General features: G+C 45.6%; 4 protein-coding genes across 5 annotated transcripts; 2 read left to right on the forward strand and 2 right to left on the reverse strand.

Annotated features, from left to right (window-relative positions):
* Positions 1-158: 158 nt before the first annotated feature.
* LOC133901350 (valine--tRNA ligase, mitochondrial 1-like) lies at positions 159-8,379 on the reverse strand. Of its 2 annotated transcripts, none has more exons than XM_062342693.1 (22): positions 8,198-8,379; positions 8,008-8,046; positions 7,523-7,570; positions 7,236-7,295; positions 6,948-7,117; positions 6,769-6,841; positions 6,546-6,611; positions 6,368-6,451; positions 5,724-5,801; positions 5,402-5,485; positions 5,213-5,292; positions 5,021-5,078; positions 4,625-4,927; positions 4,340-4,510; positions 3,521-3,711; positions 3,002-3,404; positions 2,059-2,310; positions 1,484-1,984; positions 1,296-1,393; positions 1,109-1,208; positions 677-822; positions 159-567 (listed from the first exon to the last, which is right to left on the reverse strand). In XM_062342693.1, exons 1-22 carry the CDS (start codon positions 8,204-8,206, stop codon positions 402-404), a joined length of 3,180 nt encoding a protein of 1,059 aa, XP_062198677.1. In that variant the 5' UTR covers positions 8,207-8,379; the 3' UTR covers positions 159-401. The 2 variants fall into 2 exon arrangements, with proteins under 2 accessions (XP_062198677.1, XP_062198676.1); XM_062342692.1 differs by having other exon boundaries at positions 8,008-8,049.
* A 5,305-nt stretch (positions 8,380-13,684) lies between these two features.
* LOC133901888 (G-type lectin S-receptor-like serine/threonine-protein kinase At1g11330) lies at positions 13,685-17,004 on the forward strand. The gene is made up of 7 exons (XM_062343424.1): positions 13,685-15,095; positions 15,301-15,402; positions 15,498-15,697; positions 15,828-16,035; positions 16,123-16,360; positions 16,449-16,599; positions 16,702-17,004. Exons 1-7 carry the CDS (start codon positions 13,796-13,798, stop codon positions 17,002-17,004), a joined length of 2,502 nt encoding a protein of 833 aa, XP_062199408.1. The 5' UTR covers positions 13,685-13,795.
* Positions 17,005-17,624: 620 nt separating this feature from the next.
* On the reverse strand, positions 17,625-18,728 carry LOC133901889 (chlorophyll a-b binding protein of LHCII type 1-like). Its single transcript, XM_062343425.1, has one exon. The coding sequence runs from the start codon at positions 18,645-18,647 to the stop codon at positions 17,859-17,861; it is 789 nt and encodes a 262-aa protein (XP_062199409.1). The 5' UTR covers positions 18,648-18,728; the 3' UTR covers positions 17,625-17,858.
* Positions 18,729-19,645: 917 nt separating this feature from the next.
* On the forward strand, positions 19,646-22,314 carry LOC133901144 (protein GET1-like). Its single transcript, XM_062342409.1, has 7 exons — positions 19,646-19,808; positions 20,174-20,253; positions 20,343-20,413; positions 20,695-20,765; positions 20,858-20,939; positions 21,578-21,627; positions 21,906-22,314. Exons 1-7 carry the CDS (start codon positions 19,728-19,730, stop codon positions 21,990-21,992), a joined length of 522 nt encoding a protein of 173 aa, XP_062198393.1. The 5' UTR covers positions 19,646-19,727; the 3' UTR covers positions 21,993-22,314.
* The last annotated feature ends 774 nt before the right edge of the window (positions 22,315-23,088 follow it).

The raw sequence follows: 23,088 nt of genomic DNA on the forward strand, positions 1-23,088 counted from the left end.
ATTAAATTAAAAAGGGTTAAAAAATCCATGTTTTTGGCAGTAGGTTGTGTGTAAGGCTTCCCGGAGCTGAAACCTGAAAGGGAAACACTGCAATTACATATTCTGACAGTGCTCATGCACGGATCTTTAGGTGCCGGGGTCCGCTTATTAAGCATCAGCATCATCAACAGATATCTCATTAGAAAAATATCAAACATACAAAAATACGGTTCTCTATTCATCGTCAGTATATTCTTACATGCTGCAAAATGTGGGTGAAGTGGAATTTCAATCTGAACCATCAATTCAAATTTATATAAACCTAAACATAGAAGTACATAGCTGATCTATCCGCAAAAAATTGTGGGAACTGGGAATAGCTTCAATGCAAGAAGAGTATCTTCAAAACCGACATCACAGACTCAATTGGTGCCAGTTTTGGCATCTAATTTCTTCTCAGCTTCACTGATGACCTCTAGTTGTTCCAATAAACTGGTGAGCTTTCTCATGTCTTCTTCCTGCACATTCTGAGGGGCCTTATCGCGATAACCAGTGGCGTCCATTTTCTGCGTCAGGGCATGTTGTAGCCTGCGTGTATGATAACAGACCATGTTACTGATACCAAAGAATAACAGAGAAACATGTGCTGATCTTTACTATCCAAAATGGACGGAGATGACAAGAAACTTGCACTCACTTTTGGATTTCATCTCTCTTTTTCCCAAGCTTTTCACGCTCAGCTTCTGCATTTAAAGCTCCTTGGAGCTGAAGGTACACCGACAAGTCTTTGTTCACAACAGCAGTTGCACAATCAGGTGGAGTTTCATCGTTCTCTGTCAGGATCTAAAGAATTTCCAATACCAGATCAGTGATTTTGTTTAAAGCTTTTCAATTTAGCTGGATTTTAATTTCATAAATATGTAGCATATAAATGTGAAAAACTGAAGACCAAGAGGAAATATTATTTGGCAAGAACCAACGGGTGACATGAACTATGAGGCCTTAAAACCCCATTCAGGTTTCAGCATAAATTTAAATCTATAAAGAAAAAACTAATTGCAGGCAGTGTAAGGAAAAAATCCATAACAAAAGATAATACAAAAAGTCATCAAGAAGTGTAAGGTGGAACCTTAAGATGTGATACGGAAGAAAGAGACACAATTAGAGATTGATAACACTGAATAGAGACAGCAATCTCTTGGCCTCGGCAAAGTGCAAAAGCAGGTCGTCTGTAAAAAGGAAAAATATAAGCAATAAGATATTACATTTTGCAAACCAACTATCACAAAACCATATAGATGATCATATATACACACCTTTCATTTGTTTCTGTTGGTGGCTTCAGCGATCTCAGCTTGTTCACAGCATCTAAGACAATGTCCATTTCATTTTCAAGTTTATCATTAGTCCATTCCTGTCATAAAGAACAGCATTTTCCCATGGGTAAATAGGTACTCGAAGATAATGTTATCTGGATACAGTCTTTCTAGGACATGAGTATTACCTCAACAGGAGATGGATATTCTGAAATCATAATGGAATCTTTCGTACAAGAATCTTTGGGCTGAGGTAGACGCTGCCAGAGCTCTTCTGTTACATAAGGCATGAATGGGTGGAGCAGGTGCAAACCAGCATCCAGGCAAACCCATAGGGTATCTCTTGAGGCAGCTCTTGCTGATTCAAATTCTTGAGAGTCATTGAAGAAGTAAGGTTTAATAGCTTCTATGAATACATCGCATAGTTGGTACTGCCACCATGAGTATATAGCAGATGTTGCATCGGCGAATTTGTATGCTTCTAAAGAGGTAACAGTTTTGCTAATGGCCTTGTTAAGTACTGAGAGTATCCATTTGCAGATTGGTGGCATCAGAGACACATCCACAGTTGCAGGTGGAGTGTAATGATCACCAAGCTTGCCCATTGCAAAACGGATGGCATTCCACAACTTATTGCACCATTGTCGATATCCAACCACTCTCTTGATATCCAGATTTATCCTGTCAGACTGAAACAAAAGGGTTGTAACAAAAGCTGAAATGCAAGCATAATACAGAATAAACTCATGGGTGTCACTACAACCTGAGAAGTGTAAGAAATCAGCGCGAAGCGGAGGGCATCGGTACCGCATTCAGCAATGCCATCAGGATAATCTTTCTTCTTTCCTTCTTTTGCAACGTTTAATTCATTTGAATCCAGATTTCCTTCTTCCAAACGTTTTAGAAGACCGTCAAGTGGCATGCCATTTATCACATCAAGAGGATCAACGACGTTACCAAGTGACTTCGACATTTTCCGTCCATGTGCATCACGGATAATAGGATGCAAATAAACCTACAATGAGAACACATTTATCATTCGTTAATTGTCGCACAAGAGATAATTAAAGCATGCTTTAAATTAGACTGCCTTACCTATTGCCAAATAATTTCTATTAGCAGCACATCATAGGGTTGGTTTGCTAAGTGAAGTTGGTGGCTTTATGCATTTACTATAACAGATATACAGGATAGATTAAATCAACCATGCACCAAACTCTGCCATGGGATAACGAGGACAAATGCGAGTAGCATACGTTAAATATTTACAAGCTATAGAGCACATTCAGAAAGAAATTAAGTATGGAGTGTAGAGACAAATGGCAGAGCAGATCACAAAGAATAATTCAAAATGGGCAGGGCAGATTCCTTAGTTCAGCCAATAAGCTTCTGGAAACTTAAAGTGCACGAATTTGTAAAACATGGATGGCAATGAAGGAAGTAACATCATTTGTTAAACTTCTAGTTTAAACTTTAAACATCCGCCAACGATGACTATAGGTGGATTGCTCTAATATTGGACTCTTCTTGATCATATTAGTGTTACACAAGGGCAAATTTCACCATGTGAAAGGGACAGAGGGAAGAGATAGCTTGTCATGAACGTACTGAATAAAGAGTATCAAACATGGATGACATTTACATATTGGACTGCTACAATCACAGGAAACAGTTTTGATGGCAAAGAATGGGTATTTGTGTCATACCTTCTGAAATGGCACATCACCACCAAGTTGCATTCCCATCATCACCATCCGTGCTACCCAAAAGAAGAGAATATCTAGTCCAGTCTCTAGTACCGAAGTAGGGTAGAAAGCACGAAGATCAGCGGTGTCATCTGGCCAACCAAGTACTGTTAATGGGAAGAGACCAGATGAAAACCACGTGTCCAACACATCAGGATCTTGATTTAGCTGGATTTTCTTCCCTGGATACTTTTTATGTGCTTCTAGGTTTGCATCGCTTTCATTTCTTGCGACTATCCAACGGTCATTGTCAGAACCCAGATCTTTCACTTGGTCATCTTCCAGTGTCACATACCATGCAGGTACACGATGCCCCCACCAAAGTTGCCTTGAAACACACCAATCACGTATGTTTTCAAGCCATCTGCAAGGACAGCAGTAATGGATGGATAATTTTTCTTCTGATTTATTTCATTGATTTAACATGATCTTTGCAAGAGATGACACATTTCTCAAGTAAGCAAAAGAGTATAAATATACCTATACCAGTCTTGTTCATACTGCTGTGGTATAATCTCAATTTTTTTCGACCTTACAGCATCAAGACCTGCCTTTGCCATGCTATTGCAGTTAACGAACCACTGGGGTTTGATCATAGGCTCCACAACATCATTAGTTCTTGAACAAACACCCAAACTCATTTCGTTCTTTTTTGTGTCCTTGTATAAACCCTTAATAAGCAGAACAAGACATCATTAGATTCCAGAACTACCTTAAAGAACATCCATAAGACAAAAGAAGACGGCAGAGAGACAAAAGAAGAACTGAAACTATTTAGTTAAGGTAAAGTTTATCAGTAGTTCCAACTTTCAAGTCATATAGGATATCTCTAAGACATAAGATTCTCATAAACACATAATAAAGGGTACATAATCCCAAATGCAAGAAATGATGCAAGTTTTAATTTTAATAGTACAAGCAATACGCCATTATCTAAAGACTAACACCGCCGCTTTCCAGTACTAAGAAATCATTAACTGAAACAGGAGAAGGTGATATAGCAATGTCGAAAGTAGGAATGCTCTATGCTATAATGTAATCTAAGATGAACCCTTATTGCTTATATAACTGAATTTTACTTTGTAATAAGCATGACAAATTAAATAGGAAAATCATTATTACCCTCCAAATATCAGTATATTTCACTATTTTAACATTTTCACTCTGTAAAAATACTTCATGTCATTCCATATAATATAAATGCATATATTCCTACAAAACTAAATAAACAACTATTTTTAGAAATTATGATATCATAAAACTATTTTGGAATGATAATTAAAACTAATCAAGTAATACCTTTGCCTTCAGTGCCTCAATAACTGCAACTCGAGCTGCAAATCTTGGCATTCCTTCAAATTGTGCGCCACCATTGCTGTTTATTTTTCCATCATCAGTGAAGATATTGATGAATTCAAGGTTATGTCGTTTTCCAACCTCAAAGTCATTGGGATCATGGGCAGGTGTAATCTGCATAAAAATCAGCAACCAAAATTACAAGCTAAGAAGGGATATTGTATGAGGAAGGTCCAACTAGGTGAAACAAAAATGATAAACAAGGTAGTCCTCAATATCAGCTCGTACCTTCACAGCCCCAGTACCGAAAGTGGGATCCACTAACTCAGCATCACAGATTATTTTGAGTTTTCGGCCATTGAAGGGGTGGACTGCATACCTTCCGTGCAGATGCTTATACCTTTTATCCTCAGGATGAACAGCTATTGCTGTATCACCTAGCATTGTTTCAATCCTTGTTGTTGCAACAACAATTTCACCCAATCCTTCTTCAAGAGGATAGGCAAAAGATATCAAAACACCAAACTGTACAGGACCGCTATAACCAGGGATCTTTAACGCAGTTTCTTCTTTAAGTTCTATGTGATCAACCTGAAAAAATAGTATTTTCCAACAAAAGAAAATTATTTTAGTAATGTGTGAGCAGAATCAATTTGTCTATCATAAAAAATAAAATCCACAAACCTCTATGTCAGAAATTGCTGTTCGAAGCGTGCAATCCCAATTTACAAGGCGATAATCTCTGCAACGGAGTAAATCATGATAAGATGTGAAAAACTAGACTAGCAACTAAAACAAGAATGTACAAGATAAGTAGATAAGAATGTACTCATAGAAAACACTGACACTTAAAGAAAAAACAGTGAGGACACTGACCTATATATCAGGCCTTCTTTATGCAACCTGACAAAGGCCTCAGTTACAGCTTTTGACCTTGGCTCATCCATTGTAAAAGCCTGTTTCCCAAGTTAAGATGAAGTTAATAGTCAGAGTTAGAATTACAAAACTATGCATAGTTCAAGCACAACGTATGCTTTTCCCTAACTGAACGAATAAGAACATTACCTCACGGGACCAATCAAGAGAGGCCCCAAGCCTACGCAATTGATTCAATATGGTACCACCATATTGATCTTTCCATTTGAGAACCTGTCCAAAAGATAATAGAGAAAATGTTATAAGCAAATATCAAACAGAAAATGAGTTAACTAATCAAACAAAGCAGACAACACTTTCATTTCAGCACACATGGCACTATGCTCAGTTGCTCGCGACGAATTTTCGTAACCACATAGGACACTGAATTCATAATTTATAGTGGTATATTGGAAATAATTAAATCATTGGCAGGGAAATATAATCATGTGTTATGGAAAATAATGCTTACTTCAGAAACAAATTTTTCACGCCCTATGTCATGCCTCGTCAGCTTCCTTTCACGCATAAGCTTTTTCTCCACCACAACCTGATATACAAGAGAACATATGTCAAAACTAAGTACACTGTACATAACATTGATGTATTCAATCGTCCGCCAACATGAAATCCAAACAAAAGAAAATTCCTGACAACAAATGCTAAAATAAATTATACAAATAATAGAGGTTGAAAAGGGAAACACATATTTGGGATACATTATGCAATACTAACTTGCTTAAGGGAAAAAAGAAGCAGAAAAAAGTAAGGCAATTTTTAAAAAAACAAATCATATAACCTTGTACTTGATGAATGAGCAATTTCTAAGTGTAACAGTAAACAACTAACAGTAGGATATAGGATTCGAAACATTACTTTGAAAAGTTATACTAAAATTACAGAAGTGGCCTTTATTAACATCGCATAACACCCCCGTTTACAGCTTTCTTTTTATGAGTAACACTGCCAGTATGGGGCCTCAACATGTATGTTCCATAAGTTGAATGACAGCATGTGCGGCCAAGGAATATATCAGCAACCAAATTCTATTATATGTAGTTGCATGTTCCATAAGATGAACTAAAGCAGATAATGAACCAATTCCTAGATGAAGACCTGTGTAGCAATGCCAGCATGGTCCACTCCAGGGACCCATAGAGCATTATAGCCTGACATCCTCCGCCAGCGTATCATGGCATCCTGCATTTAATGCATGGAGATTAAAATCATTGTCTAGTCAATATTCGCAGTGTTAAAATTGCATATAGACCTCTGCAAGCGTAAAAAAGACTACCTCTATAGCCACTGTAAGAGCATGGCCTATGTGAAGAGCTCCAGTCACATTTGGAGGTGGCAGAACCTGAAAAGAAATAAATTAACTCTTTCCTGGAAACTAATCCTTATTTATGTCACCTATCGTCAGTAGAAAAGATGCACTAGAGTGATTTTGAAAGATGCAGTTTGCAAATCAGCTCAAAGCACATTTCGCACAACCTTCAAGAGCACAAATCACTTACTATAACAAATGGTGGTTTTGTGCTTGCAGAATCTGCACCAAAATATCCTGATGATTCCCACCAGGTATACCATCTGCATTATGAAATACAAACAAATGAAGGCACACAGATCAGCTAGGCACTTCCAACGCTATGAATTATAAGATCAAGAAAGGCAAACTGCTAATCAAGAATCTTACGATTTCTCAACCGCACTTGGACTATACTGCTTAGCCATTTGAGGTGCAAGCAATTTCTTCGACCCAAGAGGAGTATTTGGATCAACAAAATTCTCAGGGTTTTCATCATCCACAGCTTTCTTCCTTTGTTTCTTCTCACTCTTTTTAGTTCCATCTGAAGTTGCTTGTGCCTACAGTAACCAAAGCGGTACGATGAAAGAAGTAAACTCATCTCCACAAACCATTTCACTGACTATATATCTGGATCGTTTGTTCAGCCATATACAAATTCATGAGTTATGTTTGAACCTGGAGTCTAGCTGCCTCCTTTTGTTTTGCCTTAAGTCTTTTCTCTTCTTTCTCTTTTGCCTGCAAGCGTAACACTCGACCCATTAATGACTATTCACATACACAACAACAAACAGAACAATCTTATAATTCAGCTAATTTCTGACCTCAGTGAAACTCACTGTTCAGTAAGATTTCAATTACAATTGCAGTCCATCCGATTACTGATTAGCCACTCGGGCCAAAACAAAATAATAAAACAGGGATATACGTTTTGAGAGCAACCCCAGATAGAATGTAATCGATACCTTCTGATCTTTCTTCAGTTTTCTTTCTAACTCTTTCTCGTCAAGTTGCTGCATGCAATCCACAAAGAAGAAAAGTAAATAGAGTGAGCTGCTGGGTTTAAACAAAACACAGTTCGACTAGACCATGGCACCAAGTACCTCCTTGAAACTCTTTTGTGTGTGCCCCGGCGTGTGTGTTGGTGTGGGGAAAGCCTTATACTACCAAGGGTATATGCGTTCCTACTTCTATTGCTCGTGCATTTTATCCGCGTTGCTACATATATGCTGATATGCATCGTAAGTAATCACAACAAACAGCTAATTCAGTTACTTAAATTTATGCATGCAACAATTTCATGGAACACGATCCAGCCAAAGTAATCGTGGAGTACTAGAGCTTGCGGTGGGAGTGCAATTCGATTCGTAATGCCCACACAAACGCCATTTGAGAGAAGCTAACCATCAGAGCGAACGTGAGGTAAGGTGAGACTAGGGTCTATACGAACCTTCTCCTCCGGAGCCTTCTCCGACCCTTGCGCCTCGGGCTGCTGCACAAAACCACATCCGATTCAGTTCCACACAAGCAGAGAGAGAGAGAGAGAGAGAGAGAGAGAGAGAGAGAGAGAGAGAGGGAGAGAGAGGAGATCCCCACGAGCAGCAGCAGGGGAACGGACTGCTCGATCCGTGGTCGCTTACCTTCTCCATGTCTAATATCAAGCCGGCGGGTTGGCTCTTTGCTCCGCCGCCGGCGGGTTGGCTCTTCGCTCCGCCGCCGGCAGATGCGTGGATGGACTGCGGAGGACGGCGAGAGCAGGCAGACGAGGGTAGGGCGGCTAGGGTTCTGCGGGGGGGGGGGGGGGGGCTCTGTTTGGATACGAAAGGAATTTGGCAGCAGGCCGGACGAGATGGTGTCGGATTAGACAAGTGGCTTTTAAATGTGCCACTGCCATGTGGGGTCTGCCAGTGTTGGGCCAACTGCCAAACTGAGCCCGTCCCAAACCTTCTTCTCTTTTATGGGGATTTTTTATTTTTTATATTTCGAAAATTAAAAATTGTAAAATTAAATGTCTATTTAAAAAAATTGCTGAACTAGCGCACTCTGTCATCGCCCTTTCAGGTCGGGAGTTTTGAGATCACCTGGGCGACGAACCATCAAGTGATCCTTATTCCTTTCCCTGAAAGCAGCGAACGATCTAACGGCATATGTCGTTTCTGGTGGCCTCCTTCTCAACAGCGACATGCTGATGTTGGAGAGGAACTGTTACACCTTATTTTTGTCCTCGTTTTATATAAAAAGATTAATCTAAAGATGTTAAGTTTAAAACACAAAACTTATAAGCTTTCTTGCTAAGTTTCACCCATTTTGCAAAACTAATTATGTATACACATGAAGTAACAATAAAGATTACAGTACTAAGCATAATAGTAGCAAGGTGATCGTCTTAGCGTAAATAAAATTGCCGAAACGAATATCCTAAGGTTACCAAGATTATATCCGGGTTGATAACAATTAGGCCAGCTAATCTGCAATAGGTTATAACTAGATCAACAGTTTAAATTAAACTGACAAGTAATATTTCATGCGGTTATTCGATGGAAAACGGTTGTTATAGGTTGTGATAACAAAATATGGGTCTAATATGATCAACAAGTGAAATGGATTGAGACTTACCTTCGTTGAAGTTCTTGAGGGTCCTGCTCGAAATCTTATGCTCCCAACTCCTACTCTTCCTTCTTCTCCTCCTTGAACTCTCTAGTTTCTAGAACATGGATACACAAACACACAAATAAAATTGAAATAAATATGGATTTGATGTAAAAAGATGAAATTTTAATTTAGAAGAATATCGGTGAAAGGATCGTCGAAATCGAAGTTGAAACGGATGGGATATAAGCTTCGGAAGTTGGTTGACAATTAAATACGGGAAAAAGGAAAGGGAGGCATATTCCCTGTAAAATGGATTTTCGAGGGGAAAAGAGGCTACTGTACTACGGACTCAGTTCTGGATCGGATGAGCTTTAGCCTATGGTCCATGGTGCACCGGGGGCGTGAATGTGTTGGTATGATGGTTGACTGGGCTAAAGGGGGTTGGGGTCGATGCTAATGTGGCATCGACGTGGAAGACACGGGATGAGTTGTCTTTAGGATGGCGCGGGGATGGCGGTGCTGGAGAGCTCGTGGCGGGGACTGACCGGAGAGCTCGCAGCCGCCAGCTCTCAGCCTCAGGTTGGATGGAGAGATGGTACATGTGGACCAGTGTGGCGCGACAGAGCTTGTGGGGGGAATGTCGGCGGCGATAATGGCCAAAATAGAGCCAATCACTCGTCGGAGTTGGGAGAGATGGCGGCTGAAGTCGGAAATAACGGAGGGACAGCTTGGGGTTGGGTTTTTTGGTGTTGAGAGCATGTATGGGGTGTGGGGAGGGCATTTCTAAGCTTGGCTTTGCCGGTGAGGTATCAACGGCGACCGCGCGACAGAGATGGAGCTAGATGGGCCACGGTGGCTCGGTGAAGGGCTCGGTACAGAGAGGGTAGGACTGAGCAGAGGGGTGAAGGAGGTGGAGAGGGGTCAGGTGGAACTCTCCATGGGGTCCAATTGGCCATTGACGGCGTCTGAAGGTGGATCGACAACGAGCACCATTGGCGAAGGGGAAAGTGATGGCGGGGGGGGGGGGGAGGGAGGGAGGGAGGGAGAGAGAGAGAGAGAGAGAGAGAGAGAGAGAGAGAGAACATTTGGGTCGGTTGGGTTGCGATGGAGTGCGGCGAAGGTTCAGGCATGCCCTTTTATAGGCGGAGGAGGGAGGATTGTCGTGGCAATCGGTCGGCAAATGTGGTGAAAGTGGGCCATGGTGTTTGGTTTTGGCAAAGAGCTGGGCCGACGTCAACTTGCGCTAGTGCCCACGTGCGCGTGTGCAAGCACAGGGAACAAGAGAGAGGGGCGTGGAGAGGAGCGGTGGGGCTGTGGTTGGTGGCGACTTGCAGAGGCCCGTACGCAATGGTCCACGGAAGCTCCGTGCGCTCGTCACTGGTGCTGTGCATAGCGACTTCGCAGAGAGAGGGGAGGGGTTAAGGCGGCGGGGGTGGAACGACAACCTGTCGTGGTGGTAGTGGCGGTCAGCTCGACGGGGTCCACGATTGGCGAGCTCAGCGTGCGCCCGTGCGCGCACGTGGCTGGAGGAGGAAGACGACGTCGACGATGAGCTGGGCTAGGTCGGCGCGAGCGACAACGGGAGAGAGGGATTAAAGAGAGAGTGGGATAAAGGAAAAAGAAAGTGGACCGACTGGAAGAAGAAAAAGGAAGGTGGGCTAAGAGAGATCTGGATTGAGCCCAGAAAGAAAAGGGAAAACGTTTTGGCTTTTGGAATTGATTTGAAAATGTTTTGAATCGATTTTGAATTTGAGTTTTTCTGAAAACTAGGATGTTATATTGGATCAGTTGCCTCCACTGAAGTCCTTGAGGGGGTCCTACTTAAAGTCCTGCATTCCTTGCTCCTCTTCCTCCTCGAACTCTTTGATCTCTAAAACGCGAGCACAAAAACAACACAATTAAATACACACAAAACTTAACTAAACTCCAAAAAATATGAAGCTAATGAGAATGGATAGAATTTTAATTTAGATGAATATCAGTGAAACAATTGTCAAAAACGGAGTTGAAACAGAGGAAATATGGGCTTCAAAAGTTGGTTGGAAAATAAATTCAAGAAAAATAAAAGAGGAGAATATTTCCTGGAAAAGGATTTTCGGGTTTTATAAATATTTTTGGAAAATAGATTAGGCTGAGAGGCTGACAGGTGAGGCCCAATCAACAATAAAGTTGACTTGGTCAATCTGATTATTGTGTTGTATGCTAGGTTCATGGATCTCTGGACTGGAGGAGCTCTAGTGTATGGTTCACAGTGGGCCGTGGTCATGGACTACGCTGACCTGGCAGTTGACTAGGTTAAAGGGGTGAAGGTTAGTGCTGAGGTGGCATCGACGTGGCACAGACATGGAAGGGGCACGCGTCATCACGAGGGACTTTGATCGCTGGGGAGGCGCATTAGTGGTAATGATAGGGAGTTCGCGACGTGGGCTCACCGGCGGTGGCTCCCAGCCTCGGATCGGAGCGAGAGCCAGTCCAGGAGGACCCGCACGGCACGGCGGAGTCGATGGCGGGGACCTTGACGGTGGGTGGCGGCTGGAACAGTTCAAGTAGCTCGCTAGAGTTGGGAGCAACGACTATCGATAGGGGAAAAGCGTGGAGAGATGGTTTAGGTAGGGTTTTTGGGCGTCAGGAGTGAGCCTGGGTGATGCGGAGGTCAATCCCGTCGTTCGAGAGTGAGCCTGGGAGTCTACAACGGGGACGGAGCACGACAGCCATGGCGGCTCGAGAGAGAGAGCGAGGGGCTAGGTAGAAGGGTGAGGGAGGTGGAGGGTGGTCGGGTGAAGTTCGCCATAGGTCCCAATTGGCCAATGGCGGCCCTGGGCGATGGATCGGCGGTGGTGGTTGTCGGAGGGGAAAACAGTGAGACATGGAGATAGAGAGAGTGGGGAGTGGAGGGCAGAGCTTGCCTTGACGAGCTTGGTGAGCGGGTGAGGTGTGGAGGGAAGCTCGGCTGGCTTTTGTATATGGGCGGAGGGGTGATAGTGTCGGCGGTGGGGTCCAACGGCAGAGCTTGCGTGCGGTTCAGCGCGATGGTTTGTCAACGACAACATGACATGGCGATGTAGCAGCTTTTGACACGTGCGGCGTGGATGAAAAAGTTGACGCGCCAGTCGAGGTGGTGGCGACCTTTTTCCCCACAGGCGCGCTCGTGCCAGCGAAGCTTTCAGACCCTGTTGTCGTGCGCGGCGCCAAAGGAAGAGGAGCAGTGAGGCGACAATGTAGATGGAGACTTTGTCGTCAATACAGGGTAGAGGTTAGGTGGGTGGTGGTGTCGTGGCTAGGCGGCGGGGTTCAGCTATTGCGCTTGGGCACGTGCGCAAGCGGCGGGAGTGAGAGAAAGAAGAAGGGGAGGCAACGGGCCGACTGGACTGGTGGGCTAGAGGGGCGAGCTAGGTTGTGGAGGAAAAAAAAGAGCAAAGGAGAGAGTGGGACGAGGAGGTGTTGGATCATATTGAGCCCATGAAGGAGAGGGAAAGAAAAAAGATTTGAAATTTTGTTTGGATTTAATTTTTTTATTTCAAATTTTGCTGAAATTTTTGAAATATTAAAAAAAAACTCCGACACATGGATCGGTACGACACGATCCAATTATATAGCCAAACAGAATAGACCGTGGCTAAGCCTGCCCGACCCGTTAAACCCACTTAGCCTGCACTAGCCCAACCAAATCTTACCAAACCAAGCCCTCGCGTAAGCTTCCCGTACGTGAACCTCCAAGGTCCAACCTCAGGCCACCGCCACCGGCATCCACCATGACATGAGGCGGCGCGCCCTCTGGTGTCACTTCTACTGCGCGTCCAGAGGCACATGCATTTCGTTGGATCAATCGGTCTTATCCAACAGATTTCTGCGAAATGTACAGGTCAAGAGGAGGTTGTTCACCTGCTCTCTCGGATTTTTTTTTTAAAAAAACTTACTGTTTGTTTGCCTGAGTCCACCATCTGTGTCCACTGAAACGGGCCATGTCCTATTATCTTACTCACGTCCGATTCAGCAGGCTCGCAGTGGTAATCAGTTGACTTTGGGGTGGCATCAACAAGAGCGGCAACGACTCTGGGTGGCCTCCTCGTTACCTGTCATGGTTCCGGTTGGTGCGAACCAATTTCACGTTACCTGCCGCCACCGTGTTCTGATACCAGCCGGCGAGCTGAAATCTGACCTTTTCTATGGACAGAGAGAGGCGGTCAGCTTATACAATACTTCGATATAACGTCTACTCCGGAACGGTACTGAAATTAACATATCCCAGCATCGTTTTTCGTTCAAAAAAAAAGTCCAGCATGTTTTGCCTGCTGCAGGTATTCTCCAAGAAGAAATGAAGCTTCAACTTGCTGCGAGATGAAGTATATTGAATTTTTTTGAGAGAACAGCAAGTTGTTGAATTTTCTGAGAGAACACCAGGTTATTGATCGAAATTCTCAGTTCTTAAAAACAAACTAGATTAAGAACGAATTACATAGTTTTGTATTGAAAAGAAATAGACAGCCAAATTTAAGTTGATAATGGCTGGAACTTTGCCGGGTGATGGGCTTGGCTCTGGTTCTTAAATTCTCTGCTCTCACATCCCAGCTCTACTCCAACCTTAAAGCTAGCAGCACTACAGTCCCCGAGTCTTGAGGACGGTGTGTGATCAACTGCGCACTTCGATGGATCCGCCATGTTACATTGCCGTTCTTCTCTTCTTGATCTCATGGCCATTGTGCGCGTCCGACGACCGGCTCGTCCTCGGCAAGGAGCTGTCCCCGGGCACGACACTCGTCTCCGACGGCGGTGCCTTCGCCCTGGGTTTCTTCTCCCCGCCCAATTCCAATTCATCGTCACTGTACCTTGGCATTTGGTACAACAACATTCCAAAGCTCACCGTGGTGTGGGTGGCCGACCAGGCAGCCCCAATCTCCGCCGGCCTTCCTTCATCCTCTGTGCCTGCGACGCTCGCTTTGACAAATGACAGCAACCTGGCCTTGTCCGACGCCACCGGCCGAGTCCTTTGGACAACGAACGTCACAGTCGGTGCGGCGGCAGCATCGTCGTCGGACTCGAGCCCTGTGGCCGTGCTCCTGAACACAGGCAACCTCGTCGTTCGGTCGCCGAACGGCACCGCCTTGTGGCAGAGCTTCGAGCACCCTGGCGATGCATTCCTGCCTGGCATGAAGCTCGGGATCACCTACCGGACGCACTCCGGCATGCGCATCGTGTCCTGGAAGGGCACCGAGGACCCGTCTCCGGGGAGCTTCGCCTTCGGCGCGGACCCTGACAGGCCGCTCCAGATGGTCATCTGGAACGGGTCGCGCGTACACTGGCGCAGCTCGCCGTGGTCGGGCTACATGGTGGACAGCAACTACCAGAAGGGCGGCGGCAGGTCCGCCATCTACACGGCAGTCGTCAACACCGACGAGGAGATATACGCCTCCTTCACCCTCTCCGACGGCGCGCCGCCCATGCAGTACCGGATGCGCTCCTACGGCGACCTGGAGCTGCAGAGCTGGAGCAACGACTCGTTGGCGTGGCTCACGTTCGTCAAGTTCCCTCCCCGTGAGTGCAGTACCTTCGGCTACTGCGGCGCGTTCGGCTACTGCGACGACAGCACGTGCCACTGCATCGAAGGGTTCGAGCCGTCGAGCGGCGCGGACTGGAGCCGCGACGACTTCTCGCGCGGGTGCCGCCGGAAGGAGCCAGTGCGCTGCGTCGACGGCTTCGCGGCTCTGCCGAACATGAAGCTGCCCGAGGGGTACACGCTCGTGGCGAACCGGAGCTTCGAGGAGTGCGCGGAGGGGTGCAGCCGCGACTGCTCCTGCGTGGCGTACGCGTACGCGAACCTGAGCAGCAGCGCCAAAAGGGATTCCACCAGGTGCTTGGTGTGGGCCGGCGAGTTGGTCGACATGGAGAATGTCGCCGGGAGCTGGGGTGACTTTGGTGAGACGCTCTACCTCCGGCTTGCCGGCGCAGGTACCATTTCTAGTACCATAATGTTTGCCATCCGTAAGAAAAATCAAGAATATCGCTATTGCGAGAATTCTAATGTTAGAAAAAAAAGTTGAGTAGTGGCCGAACAACGAAATCTTAGATTCAGCGCTTCGGTCCTTATACAAATAATGTGAAACTGGAGAGTATATGCATGAAAAGAAATGAGCTTCAATTCATCTTTTTGCAGGTAGGGGGACAAGGAGAAGTGCGGTGAAATTTGTACTCCCGGTGCTTTTAGCAAGTTTTCTTATACCCACGTGCATTTTCATATGTTTTCCCAAGTTGAAAGGTACATTTATATCATTTTTTTCATCTAGTTCCCATGCATAAGGTGGTATATTGCATTAATACAATAACACTTGTGCAATGTACTCATGAGAGTAGAAATGCTGAAGAAAAGAAACGGGAAAAATAACAAGAGGCGAGCCTTGCGAGTTTTGAGTATTTCCGATGAACTTGGGCACGAAATTCCAGCCCAAGATCTTGAGCTTCCGTTTGTCGGATATGATGAGATAATAATCGCAACGGATAACTTCTCTGAAGCGTCAGTGATTGGAAAAGGAGGTTTTGGCAAAGTTTACAAGGTAAGTCATCCAGTAGTAGTCCTTGTTGTTCACATTTACAATTTGTTCTTCTTAAAAGGAAATGACGTTTACATCTTGAAGTGACTTTGTAAGTGGACAACATATGAAACATTTCTTTACAATTCTGAAGGGAGTGTTAGGTTGCCAAGAAGTCGCTGTCAAAAGGCTTAGCATGGGCTCAAATCAGGGAATAGTGGAGTTCAGAAACGAGGTACTTCTGATTGCCAAACTACAACACAGAAACCTGGTTCGGCTTATCGGTTGCTGCATGGAAGGAGATGAAAAGCTGCTGATCTATGAGTATTTGCCCAACAAGAGCTTGGATGCTACTCTTTTCAGTATGTTCTAGTAGCATGCCACAAGTTACCGAATTGGTACAGAAATAATCGTTCGTCTTGCTCATGAAAAATGTTGTTCATTTGCAGATAATGCAAGAAAATCAGTGTTGGATTGGTCCTTGCGGTTCAAGATAATAAAAGGGGTTGCTCGAGGTCTTCTTTACCTCCATCAAGATTCAAGATTGACAATAATCCACAGAGATCTTAAGGCGAGCAACATTTTGTTGGACGCAGCGATGAGCCCAAAGATATCAGACTTTGGAATGGCAAGAATCTTCGGTGATAACCAAGAGCGAGCAAATACTAAGCGGATCGTTGGAACATAGTGCGTTCTGTTCAACCCATTTGCTCTAGTTGATTTTCTTATTAAACTCTCTGCATCGACTAATTTTCAAGTGATTTGGGTCCAATAGTGGCTATATGGCTCCTGAATATGCAATGGAGGGTATCTTTTCTGTCAAGTCTGATGTCTACAGCTTCGGTGTGTTGATCTTGGAGATTGTAAGTGGTGTTAGGATAAGCGACATCGATCCTGCCAACGACTCCCCAAATCTTATAGTCTATGTAAGTTGTTTACTTTGTGAATTCGTAAGGAATAGGGGCTTAATAAAGATTCAAAAAGCTAAAAATTAGACAGTTGAATTCCTCTGGTTGTTGTTGTTGCAGGCATGGAACCTATGGAATGAAGGGAAGGCAGAGATTATGATAGACTCATCTATTGTGACCGGCTGCTTATTGGACGAAGTGATGCTTTGCATCCATGTAGCACTTCTGTGTGTTCAGGAAAACCTAAACGATCGGCCGGCCATGTCGTCTGTTGTGCGTACCTTGGACCATGGAAGCAAGTCACTTCTTGCCCCAAAAAGGCCTGCGTATTTTGCAAAAAGGAAGAATGAAACAGAGCAGACAGGAGACAGCACCAAGAACTCTACAAACACCGTGACTCTTACAGTTCTGGAGGGACGATAGAGCTTACAAGTACCAAGCAGGTGGTCAATTGGGTGGAAAATATCCTTCATGTGAAATAATTTCAGGAATGTCCCGTCTCAAAAAGGGATATGGTAGGCGCAACGAGTTGTGGCAATAGCTTGTTGGATGAAGTTATGCTCCACATTCATCGCATAAGAGTACTTTGCACATATGCACAAACTCAATCTTCATCATCGATTTCAATCTGGATGATCCAGGTAAGGGTGGGAATTTCATCATCCCACTTCTGCTAACTTAGGTCCAATCTAACTTGGTCAGAAGAAAAGTTGTATAAGTGGGTTTAGAGAATTCTCATCTCCCACTTGAGCCATCTATATTGGAACAGATAATCAAGATTGAGATTGTGTATATATGCACCAAATTCTTGTGCACTTCATATTGCCTCTTCATGTAGAAATCATGCGCGTTCACAAAATCTAAATGATAAGCCATTCATGTCATCTACTTGCATTGATATTTGTCATTTATCCAAGCACTCGCTTATCTTGGCTGATTAGAAGCTTTGAAGAAGGAGATTTCTTTAGCACCTTATATATGGCCTTCGTTCAGTCAAATTCAGGACAAGAAAAAAGGAAAGAAAAGAAGAATTCAGAGTAGGGTAAGCAGGAGAACAAATTAAGATGCCCTTAATCTGACAAATGAGAACCACCAGGGAACAAAACCACTACTGCACAAACATCATCATCATCTTAGTGTACAGTGCCAACTCGCCATCTCGATTGCCCCTGAAATGCAACGTGAAACAAGAGACACATGCAGCTTGCAGCATCAGTCAATCCCCGTACGCCCTCTCCAGATCGAAGACGATGAGGTTGCTGGCCAAGCGCGGGAGCTCAGTTGCCGGGCACGAAGTTGGTGGCGTAGGACCAGGCGTTGTTGTTGACGGGGTCGGAGAGGTGGTCGGCGAGGTTCTCGAGCGGGCCCTTGCCGGTGACGATGGCCTGGACGAAGAAGCCGAACATGGAGAACATGGCGAGGCGGCCGTTCTTGATCTCCTTCACCTTGAGCTCGGCGAATGCCTCGGGGTCGTCGGCCAGGCCGAGCGGGTCGAAGCTGCCGCCGGGGTAGAGCGGGTCGACGACCTCACCGAGCGGGCCGCCGGCAATGCGGTAGCCCTCGACGGCGCCCATGAGCACGACCTGGCAGGCCCAGATGGCGAGGATGCTCTGCGCGTGGATCAGGCTGGGGTTGCCGAGGTAGTCGAGGCCGCCCTCGCTGAAGATCTGGGAGCCGGCCTTGAACCAGACGGCCTCGCCGAACTTGACGCCGTTGCGGGCGAGCAGCTCGGGGAAGACGCAGCCGAGCGCGCCGAGCATGGCCCAGCGGCAGTGGATGACCTCGAGCTCGCGGTTCTTGGCGAAGGTCTCGGGGTCAGCGGACAGCCCGGCGGTGTCCCAGCCGTAGTCGCCGGGGAACTCGCCGGTCAGGTAGCTCGGGGGCTCGCCGGAGAAGGGGCCGAGGTACTTGACGCGGTCGGGGCCGTACCACGGGCTGTCGGACACCACCACCTTGGCCTTGGCAGCGGTCTTGCGCATGGTGATGCGGGCCTCGCCGAAGGCGGCCACCTTGATCGGGGTGCCGGCCATCGTGGGGGAGGAGATTGCCATGGTCGAGGCAGCCATTGCTAAGCAAGCTCTGCGAGCGAGAGTGCTGGACCGGTTGCTAGCTGAGCTGCTGTGGGATGACGGAGCGGGAGCTGACGCGGCCGGCTAAATAGCGGCGCCCGGCGATCGGGTCCTTATCTCGTGGAATCTTAAGCCGAGTTGCCATTGGCGCGCGGGAGGTGAGGTGGGCGGATGGGGTGGCTGATGTGGCCGCGCCCTGGCCACCAGGCCACCGCCAGATATTCTCACCGCGCCGGGCGAGTGGTGGGCGGACTTTTGCCGGGCGCCGCGGTGAATTTTGCGGCAGCGCCGAGGTGTCGCCAAGCGTTGGGCTCGGTGACGTCCTATTGGCCGGTGGATCCGGGAGATATTCCGGTTGGAACAGCTAGTCTGATCCCAATTTTTTTTGGAGTAGGTGATTTTATAGATTGATCTTTTAGAGTGAATTTTACAGAGGAAACTATTATATGGGAAAGTAAATTAGAAAAATTAGATTTTTTAGCTTCTAGCATTTAATTTATTCTAGTTAATCCCTCTAAAATTAAAAACTACAAATTATTATTTAACAGAACTCACCCAAATTTTTTAGAGTAGGTGATTTGTTAGAGTGAATTTTACAGAGGAAATAATTATATGAGGTAGTAAATTAAAAAAATTAGAATTTTCAGTTCCTAGCATTTAGTTCATTCTAATTAATCACTCAAAAATTAAAAACTATAAATTATTATTTAACATAGTCCATCTAATTACATACTAAAAACTAGTCCGAAAGCTATGTCAAATAGATTCTAACGCTGCCCTGTGGTGTGTGGTGGTTGGGTTCACACGACGAGCAAGGCTGACTGTAGCGGCCAGATCAGGTGGGCTGGGCTGGGCTCAAAACTCCAGTCTTGGGCTGGCCTGATAATGAGGTTCCTTCATGGGCTTTGTCTGGCCCAAGCGGCCTGTTGGAGAATCCAAATGGGCCGCGTGAACGGGCGGCCTGGTGCGACGACGTGCACCAGGCTAGACCGGCTCCGAGCCGCCACCGACGCGTCGCGAGTCCTCCTAACCCAACCGGAGACGGGAGAGACCCGGCTCCGCCGCGCGCCGCCGACCATGTCCCTGGCGGCTATCTTCGTCTTCCTCCTCGTCTCCGCGCTGCAGCTGCTGGACCGCTACCTTAGCCTCGCCAGGAAGGTCAGCGCCGATCCCCTCGCGTGTTGCGCCTCCTATCCGTCTCGGACGCCGGATCTCCCGTGACCCGTCCATTCTGATTTGGCTAAAGAATAGTTGATGCTTTCGTTTTACTTGCGACGACGATCCCGTCTGTTTCAGCGACGGGTCTGACTCCAATTCTGAAGAAATTGTTCCTTTTAGCTCTACATTCTCTGAAGAATTTATATTTTGGGCTAAATTTCTGAGCGTGGGCGAGGAGTATGTGAAATGCAGGGTCGAGTTTTCGTGATCTGTGTATTTATTTGTTTTAGGCTGCGGTTTTGTTTGTCTTTTCCTGGTGTGCTGATCCACTAATCACTAATACATCCACACGCGTTATAATCCAGAGGGGATCACATACTGATGAGCAGCTCAAACTGCGGCTAGAAATCAAGCAACTCTTGAAGGAGGCTGATCAGCTATCAACGTACGCAAATAACCCTCCTTTGTTATTTTCTCTATTAATTGAACAAGTGTACCTTGTCACTTCTTTTCCTGAATGTGTGGGTGTGGCAGGCCCTCCACGTTTGCTCAAGCTGCAAAGCTCAAGCGGCTGGCTGCTGCCAAGGAGAAGGAGCTGGCGAAAAGTGAGTGCTGAACTCTTGATGTCTTGTTTGTTCTCTTTGGCCTTTGATGCAGCATCGGAATATGATTTGTCGGCCCCATATGTTTTGGAAGTGCTGGATAATTGTATGCCATAACATTGTTTTTTTTTCCCGAGGAACTATAGCATTGTTGTTGTTTGCTTGAAAGTAAAAAATAAATAAAATAAAAATGGTGTGTTCATTACCTTTGAGAAAAAATAGTCGGTGTATTACTGCATTTTAACTGTCATATAAGCATTTTTTTTCCTTTATCGATTTAACAGTACAGGAACAGGATATTAAAGGGAAGCAATCCTTATATGACCAATACGGAAGACTTCTGTTGATTACTAAGGTGTTTCTATGTGAATTACTACATTTTATGTTTAGTTTCTTGTTTTACCGTGTACTGTAACTTTCATGAGCACTAACCAATTTATCAAATAGGTACTTATTTATGCTGTGTTCGTTCTGTGGTTTTGGAGTACTCCTGTAACTACAGTTCCACAACATCTTCTACAACCCTTCGGTATGTCAATGCCACTTGCCAGTGTTGTAAAGCTTTTGTTTGTTGCTCAGTATTTGCTCCCTTAGTGATACGCTAGTTTGTTCAGTTTCATTAGTCTGTCTGACATTTTATTGACTGGTTGAACTTCGTTTATATGAATGTTTAAGTATGCCGTTAGAAGGCAAGAAAGAGCTGGAGAGCAAAATTTTCACCTCCCTCCATCTCTGGTCTCATAATTGGAGACAAAACTTGTTTGCTACATGCATTTTACAAGTGCTACTAGAATCCATGTTAAGATGGTTTAGCTCATTATTCATGTTAAGATGGTTTAGCTCATTATTCACTGCAGTAGAGAGATATGAATTGTTGGCTGCTTGGCCCCAAAAAAATAACTACTTTGACCCACTCCAAGTGATTATCTTATTTGCCAATATTGCATCAATAGATACATTTTCAGATCAGGAATATTTCTATTTGCCTTTTGGACTGTCAACTACTGACATCCTTTCTAGATTGATATCCTTATGCTTCCTTCACTATCATAAAACAAAATGTTTTTATTTTTATTGTTTCCTTTTCTTGTTTGCTTACTCTAGCACTCTGGCCCCTTTGTGATTCATGTAATCAATAACAACGGTGATATTTTAATCGCTTTACAGGAAAGATGTTTTCCTGGAGAGGTGCTGATTCTGCTACAGGCCATGTTGTGGTAAATACTATGGAACTATTAAATTTTAAGGGCCACTGGGGACATGGTAGTTTTGTATAATGTCTTGGTGAAATACTGGCATGAATGAAAGAAGTAACCTTATTGATTCAGTAGAGTTGACTTTATTTGTATGGACGAAAGTGGATTATTCATTGTATGATTGGGGAAAATTTGGTACGTTACCAAAATAGGCCCTAAACATGGTGTAGCTTGGATGCAACATTGCAGTGAAGTACCTTTTTCCGCAGTCCCTGATGTGGTGGTGCCTCTTCGTGCAGGTTGGAGTACTCCCATGGATATTTCTGGCTTCTCGAGTCAGCAAGTTGCTGTGCCAAAAATTCGACTTCATACTTCTGCGTCCATAGCTCATTTCCAGGAGTCAGCTTTCCCTGATCAAATCAATTTCAACCTGACTAGATTTTTGTATTTCCACTTCTTCATTTCTTGTCCATTTTGTAGACGTAACTGTTGTGCTTATGTGCTGAATGTACGCACATAAAACAAAGTGGTTGATGTAGAACTGAGGGGGCAGTATCCTTTTCTTCCCAGTACCCTCTTCCCCTTTTCTTCCTTTCACTAGCCGTGAGCCTCGGAAGTGTGTTGTTTTTGTTTTGGGTTGTAATTGGTCCACTTTCATCTTCTTAATACTGCGTGTTCGATGGGAAAAAGGCATAACTGTGGATGAGATGTGTTCTTTGCTTGTTTTTAATATTAAAAAAACCCTATGTCAATGTTGCTGCTTTTCTTCTGAACTGCAGCCGAAGACCAGAGTGGAGGTCTCCCAACGGCTTAAGTTTTACATTTGAAGCGAAGTGGTGATCTCCTGGGCGGGGAAGAGACTTTGGAATTTCTGAAGAAGAGGATACAGTTTGAGCGTCACATCTCTCTACCACGCCCTGCCCGTGCTCGGATGCAATGATGCAATTGGTCTAGGCATCCAGCCAATTTCAAAGCAGCCAACAAGCGGAGCGCCTCATCGGAATGCTGATTCGGCCGCTTCGCGGTTCCCCGTGATGTCACGATGCGCCACCCGCCGGAGTCCTACGCAGCAACGCCCAACGCTGCAGGGCACGCCGGACGGAGCACCTGGCCCGCGTCGATGGAGGCGGGGCGCGCGTACGAGCACAGCCGTGCAGTGGTCACCACGTACGCTGTCCGCCTCAGCGGCGCTGCCGCGCTGCTGCGCTGTGCCTGCCGGCCTGCCGGTACCGTGCGCCCGCGGGCGGGGGACGTCCTGCAGTGCGCGTGACCGGGCTTCGTAGCCGTGGCGCGGCGGCGCGGCTAAGGCTGGTGCGCCGGCCGCGCGCTCGGTCGTGGCGTTAGCACACGAGCCATTCGTGCAACCGAGCCCATGCGCCTTCACTCTCGACGTCATTTACCGGGACCAGGAGCTTCTGCTGATGAGAGGGGGGCCAGCTGAGGCGGTGAGGCCTGCAGCAAAACTGTCACCAGATACGACAA

This window comes from Phragmites australis, chromosome 20 (assembly GCF_958298935.1).
Source record: "Phragmites australis chromosome 20, lpPhrAust1.1, whole genome shotgun sequence".
NCBI classification, from domain to species: Eukaryota; Viridiplantae; Streptophyta; class Magnoliopsida; order Poales; family Poaceae; genus Phragmites; species Phragmites australis.

Coding starts and splice junctions, on each gene's coding strand:
- LOC133901350 (XM_062342692.1), bottom strand. Junction 4,928..5,020: donor CAGCAATTTCTGACATAGAG/GTTTGTGGATTT, acceptor CTATTTTTTCAG/GTTGATCACATAGAACTTAA. Junction 568..676: donor AAGAGAGATGAAATCCAAAA/GTGAGTGCAAGT, acceptor TCATACACGCAG/GCTACAACATGCCCTGACGC.
- LOC133901888 (XM_062343424.1), top strand. CDS start 13,796: ATGGATCCGCCATGTTACATTGCCGTTCTTCTCTTCTTGATCTCATGG. Junction 15,698..15,827: donor GTTTTGGCAAAGTTTACAAG/GTAAGTCATCCA, acceptor ACAATTCTGAAG/GGAGTGTTAGGTTGCCAAGA. Junction 16,361..16,448: donor AAGCGGATCGTTGGAACATA/GTGCGTTCTGTT, acceptor TGGGTCCAATAG/TGGCTATATGGCTCCTGAAT.
- LOC133901889 (XM_062343425.1), bottom strand. CDS start 18,647: ATGGCTGCCTCGACCATGGCAATCTCCTCCCCCACGATGGCCGGCACC.
- LOC133901144 (XM_062342409.1), top strand. CDS start 19,728: ATGTCCCTGGCGGCTATCTTCGTCTTCCTCCTCGTCTCCGCGCTGCAG. Junction 20,414..20,694: donor GGAGAAGGAGCTGGCGAAAA/GTGAGTGCTGAA, acceptor TCGATTTAACAG/TACAGGAACAGGATATTAAA. Junction 20,766..20,857: donor GACTTCTGTTGATTACTAAG/GTGTTTCTATGT, acceptor TTTATCAAATAG/GTACTTATTTATGCTGTGTT.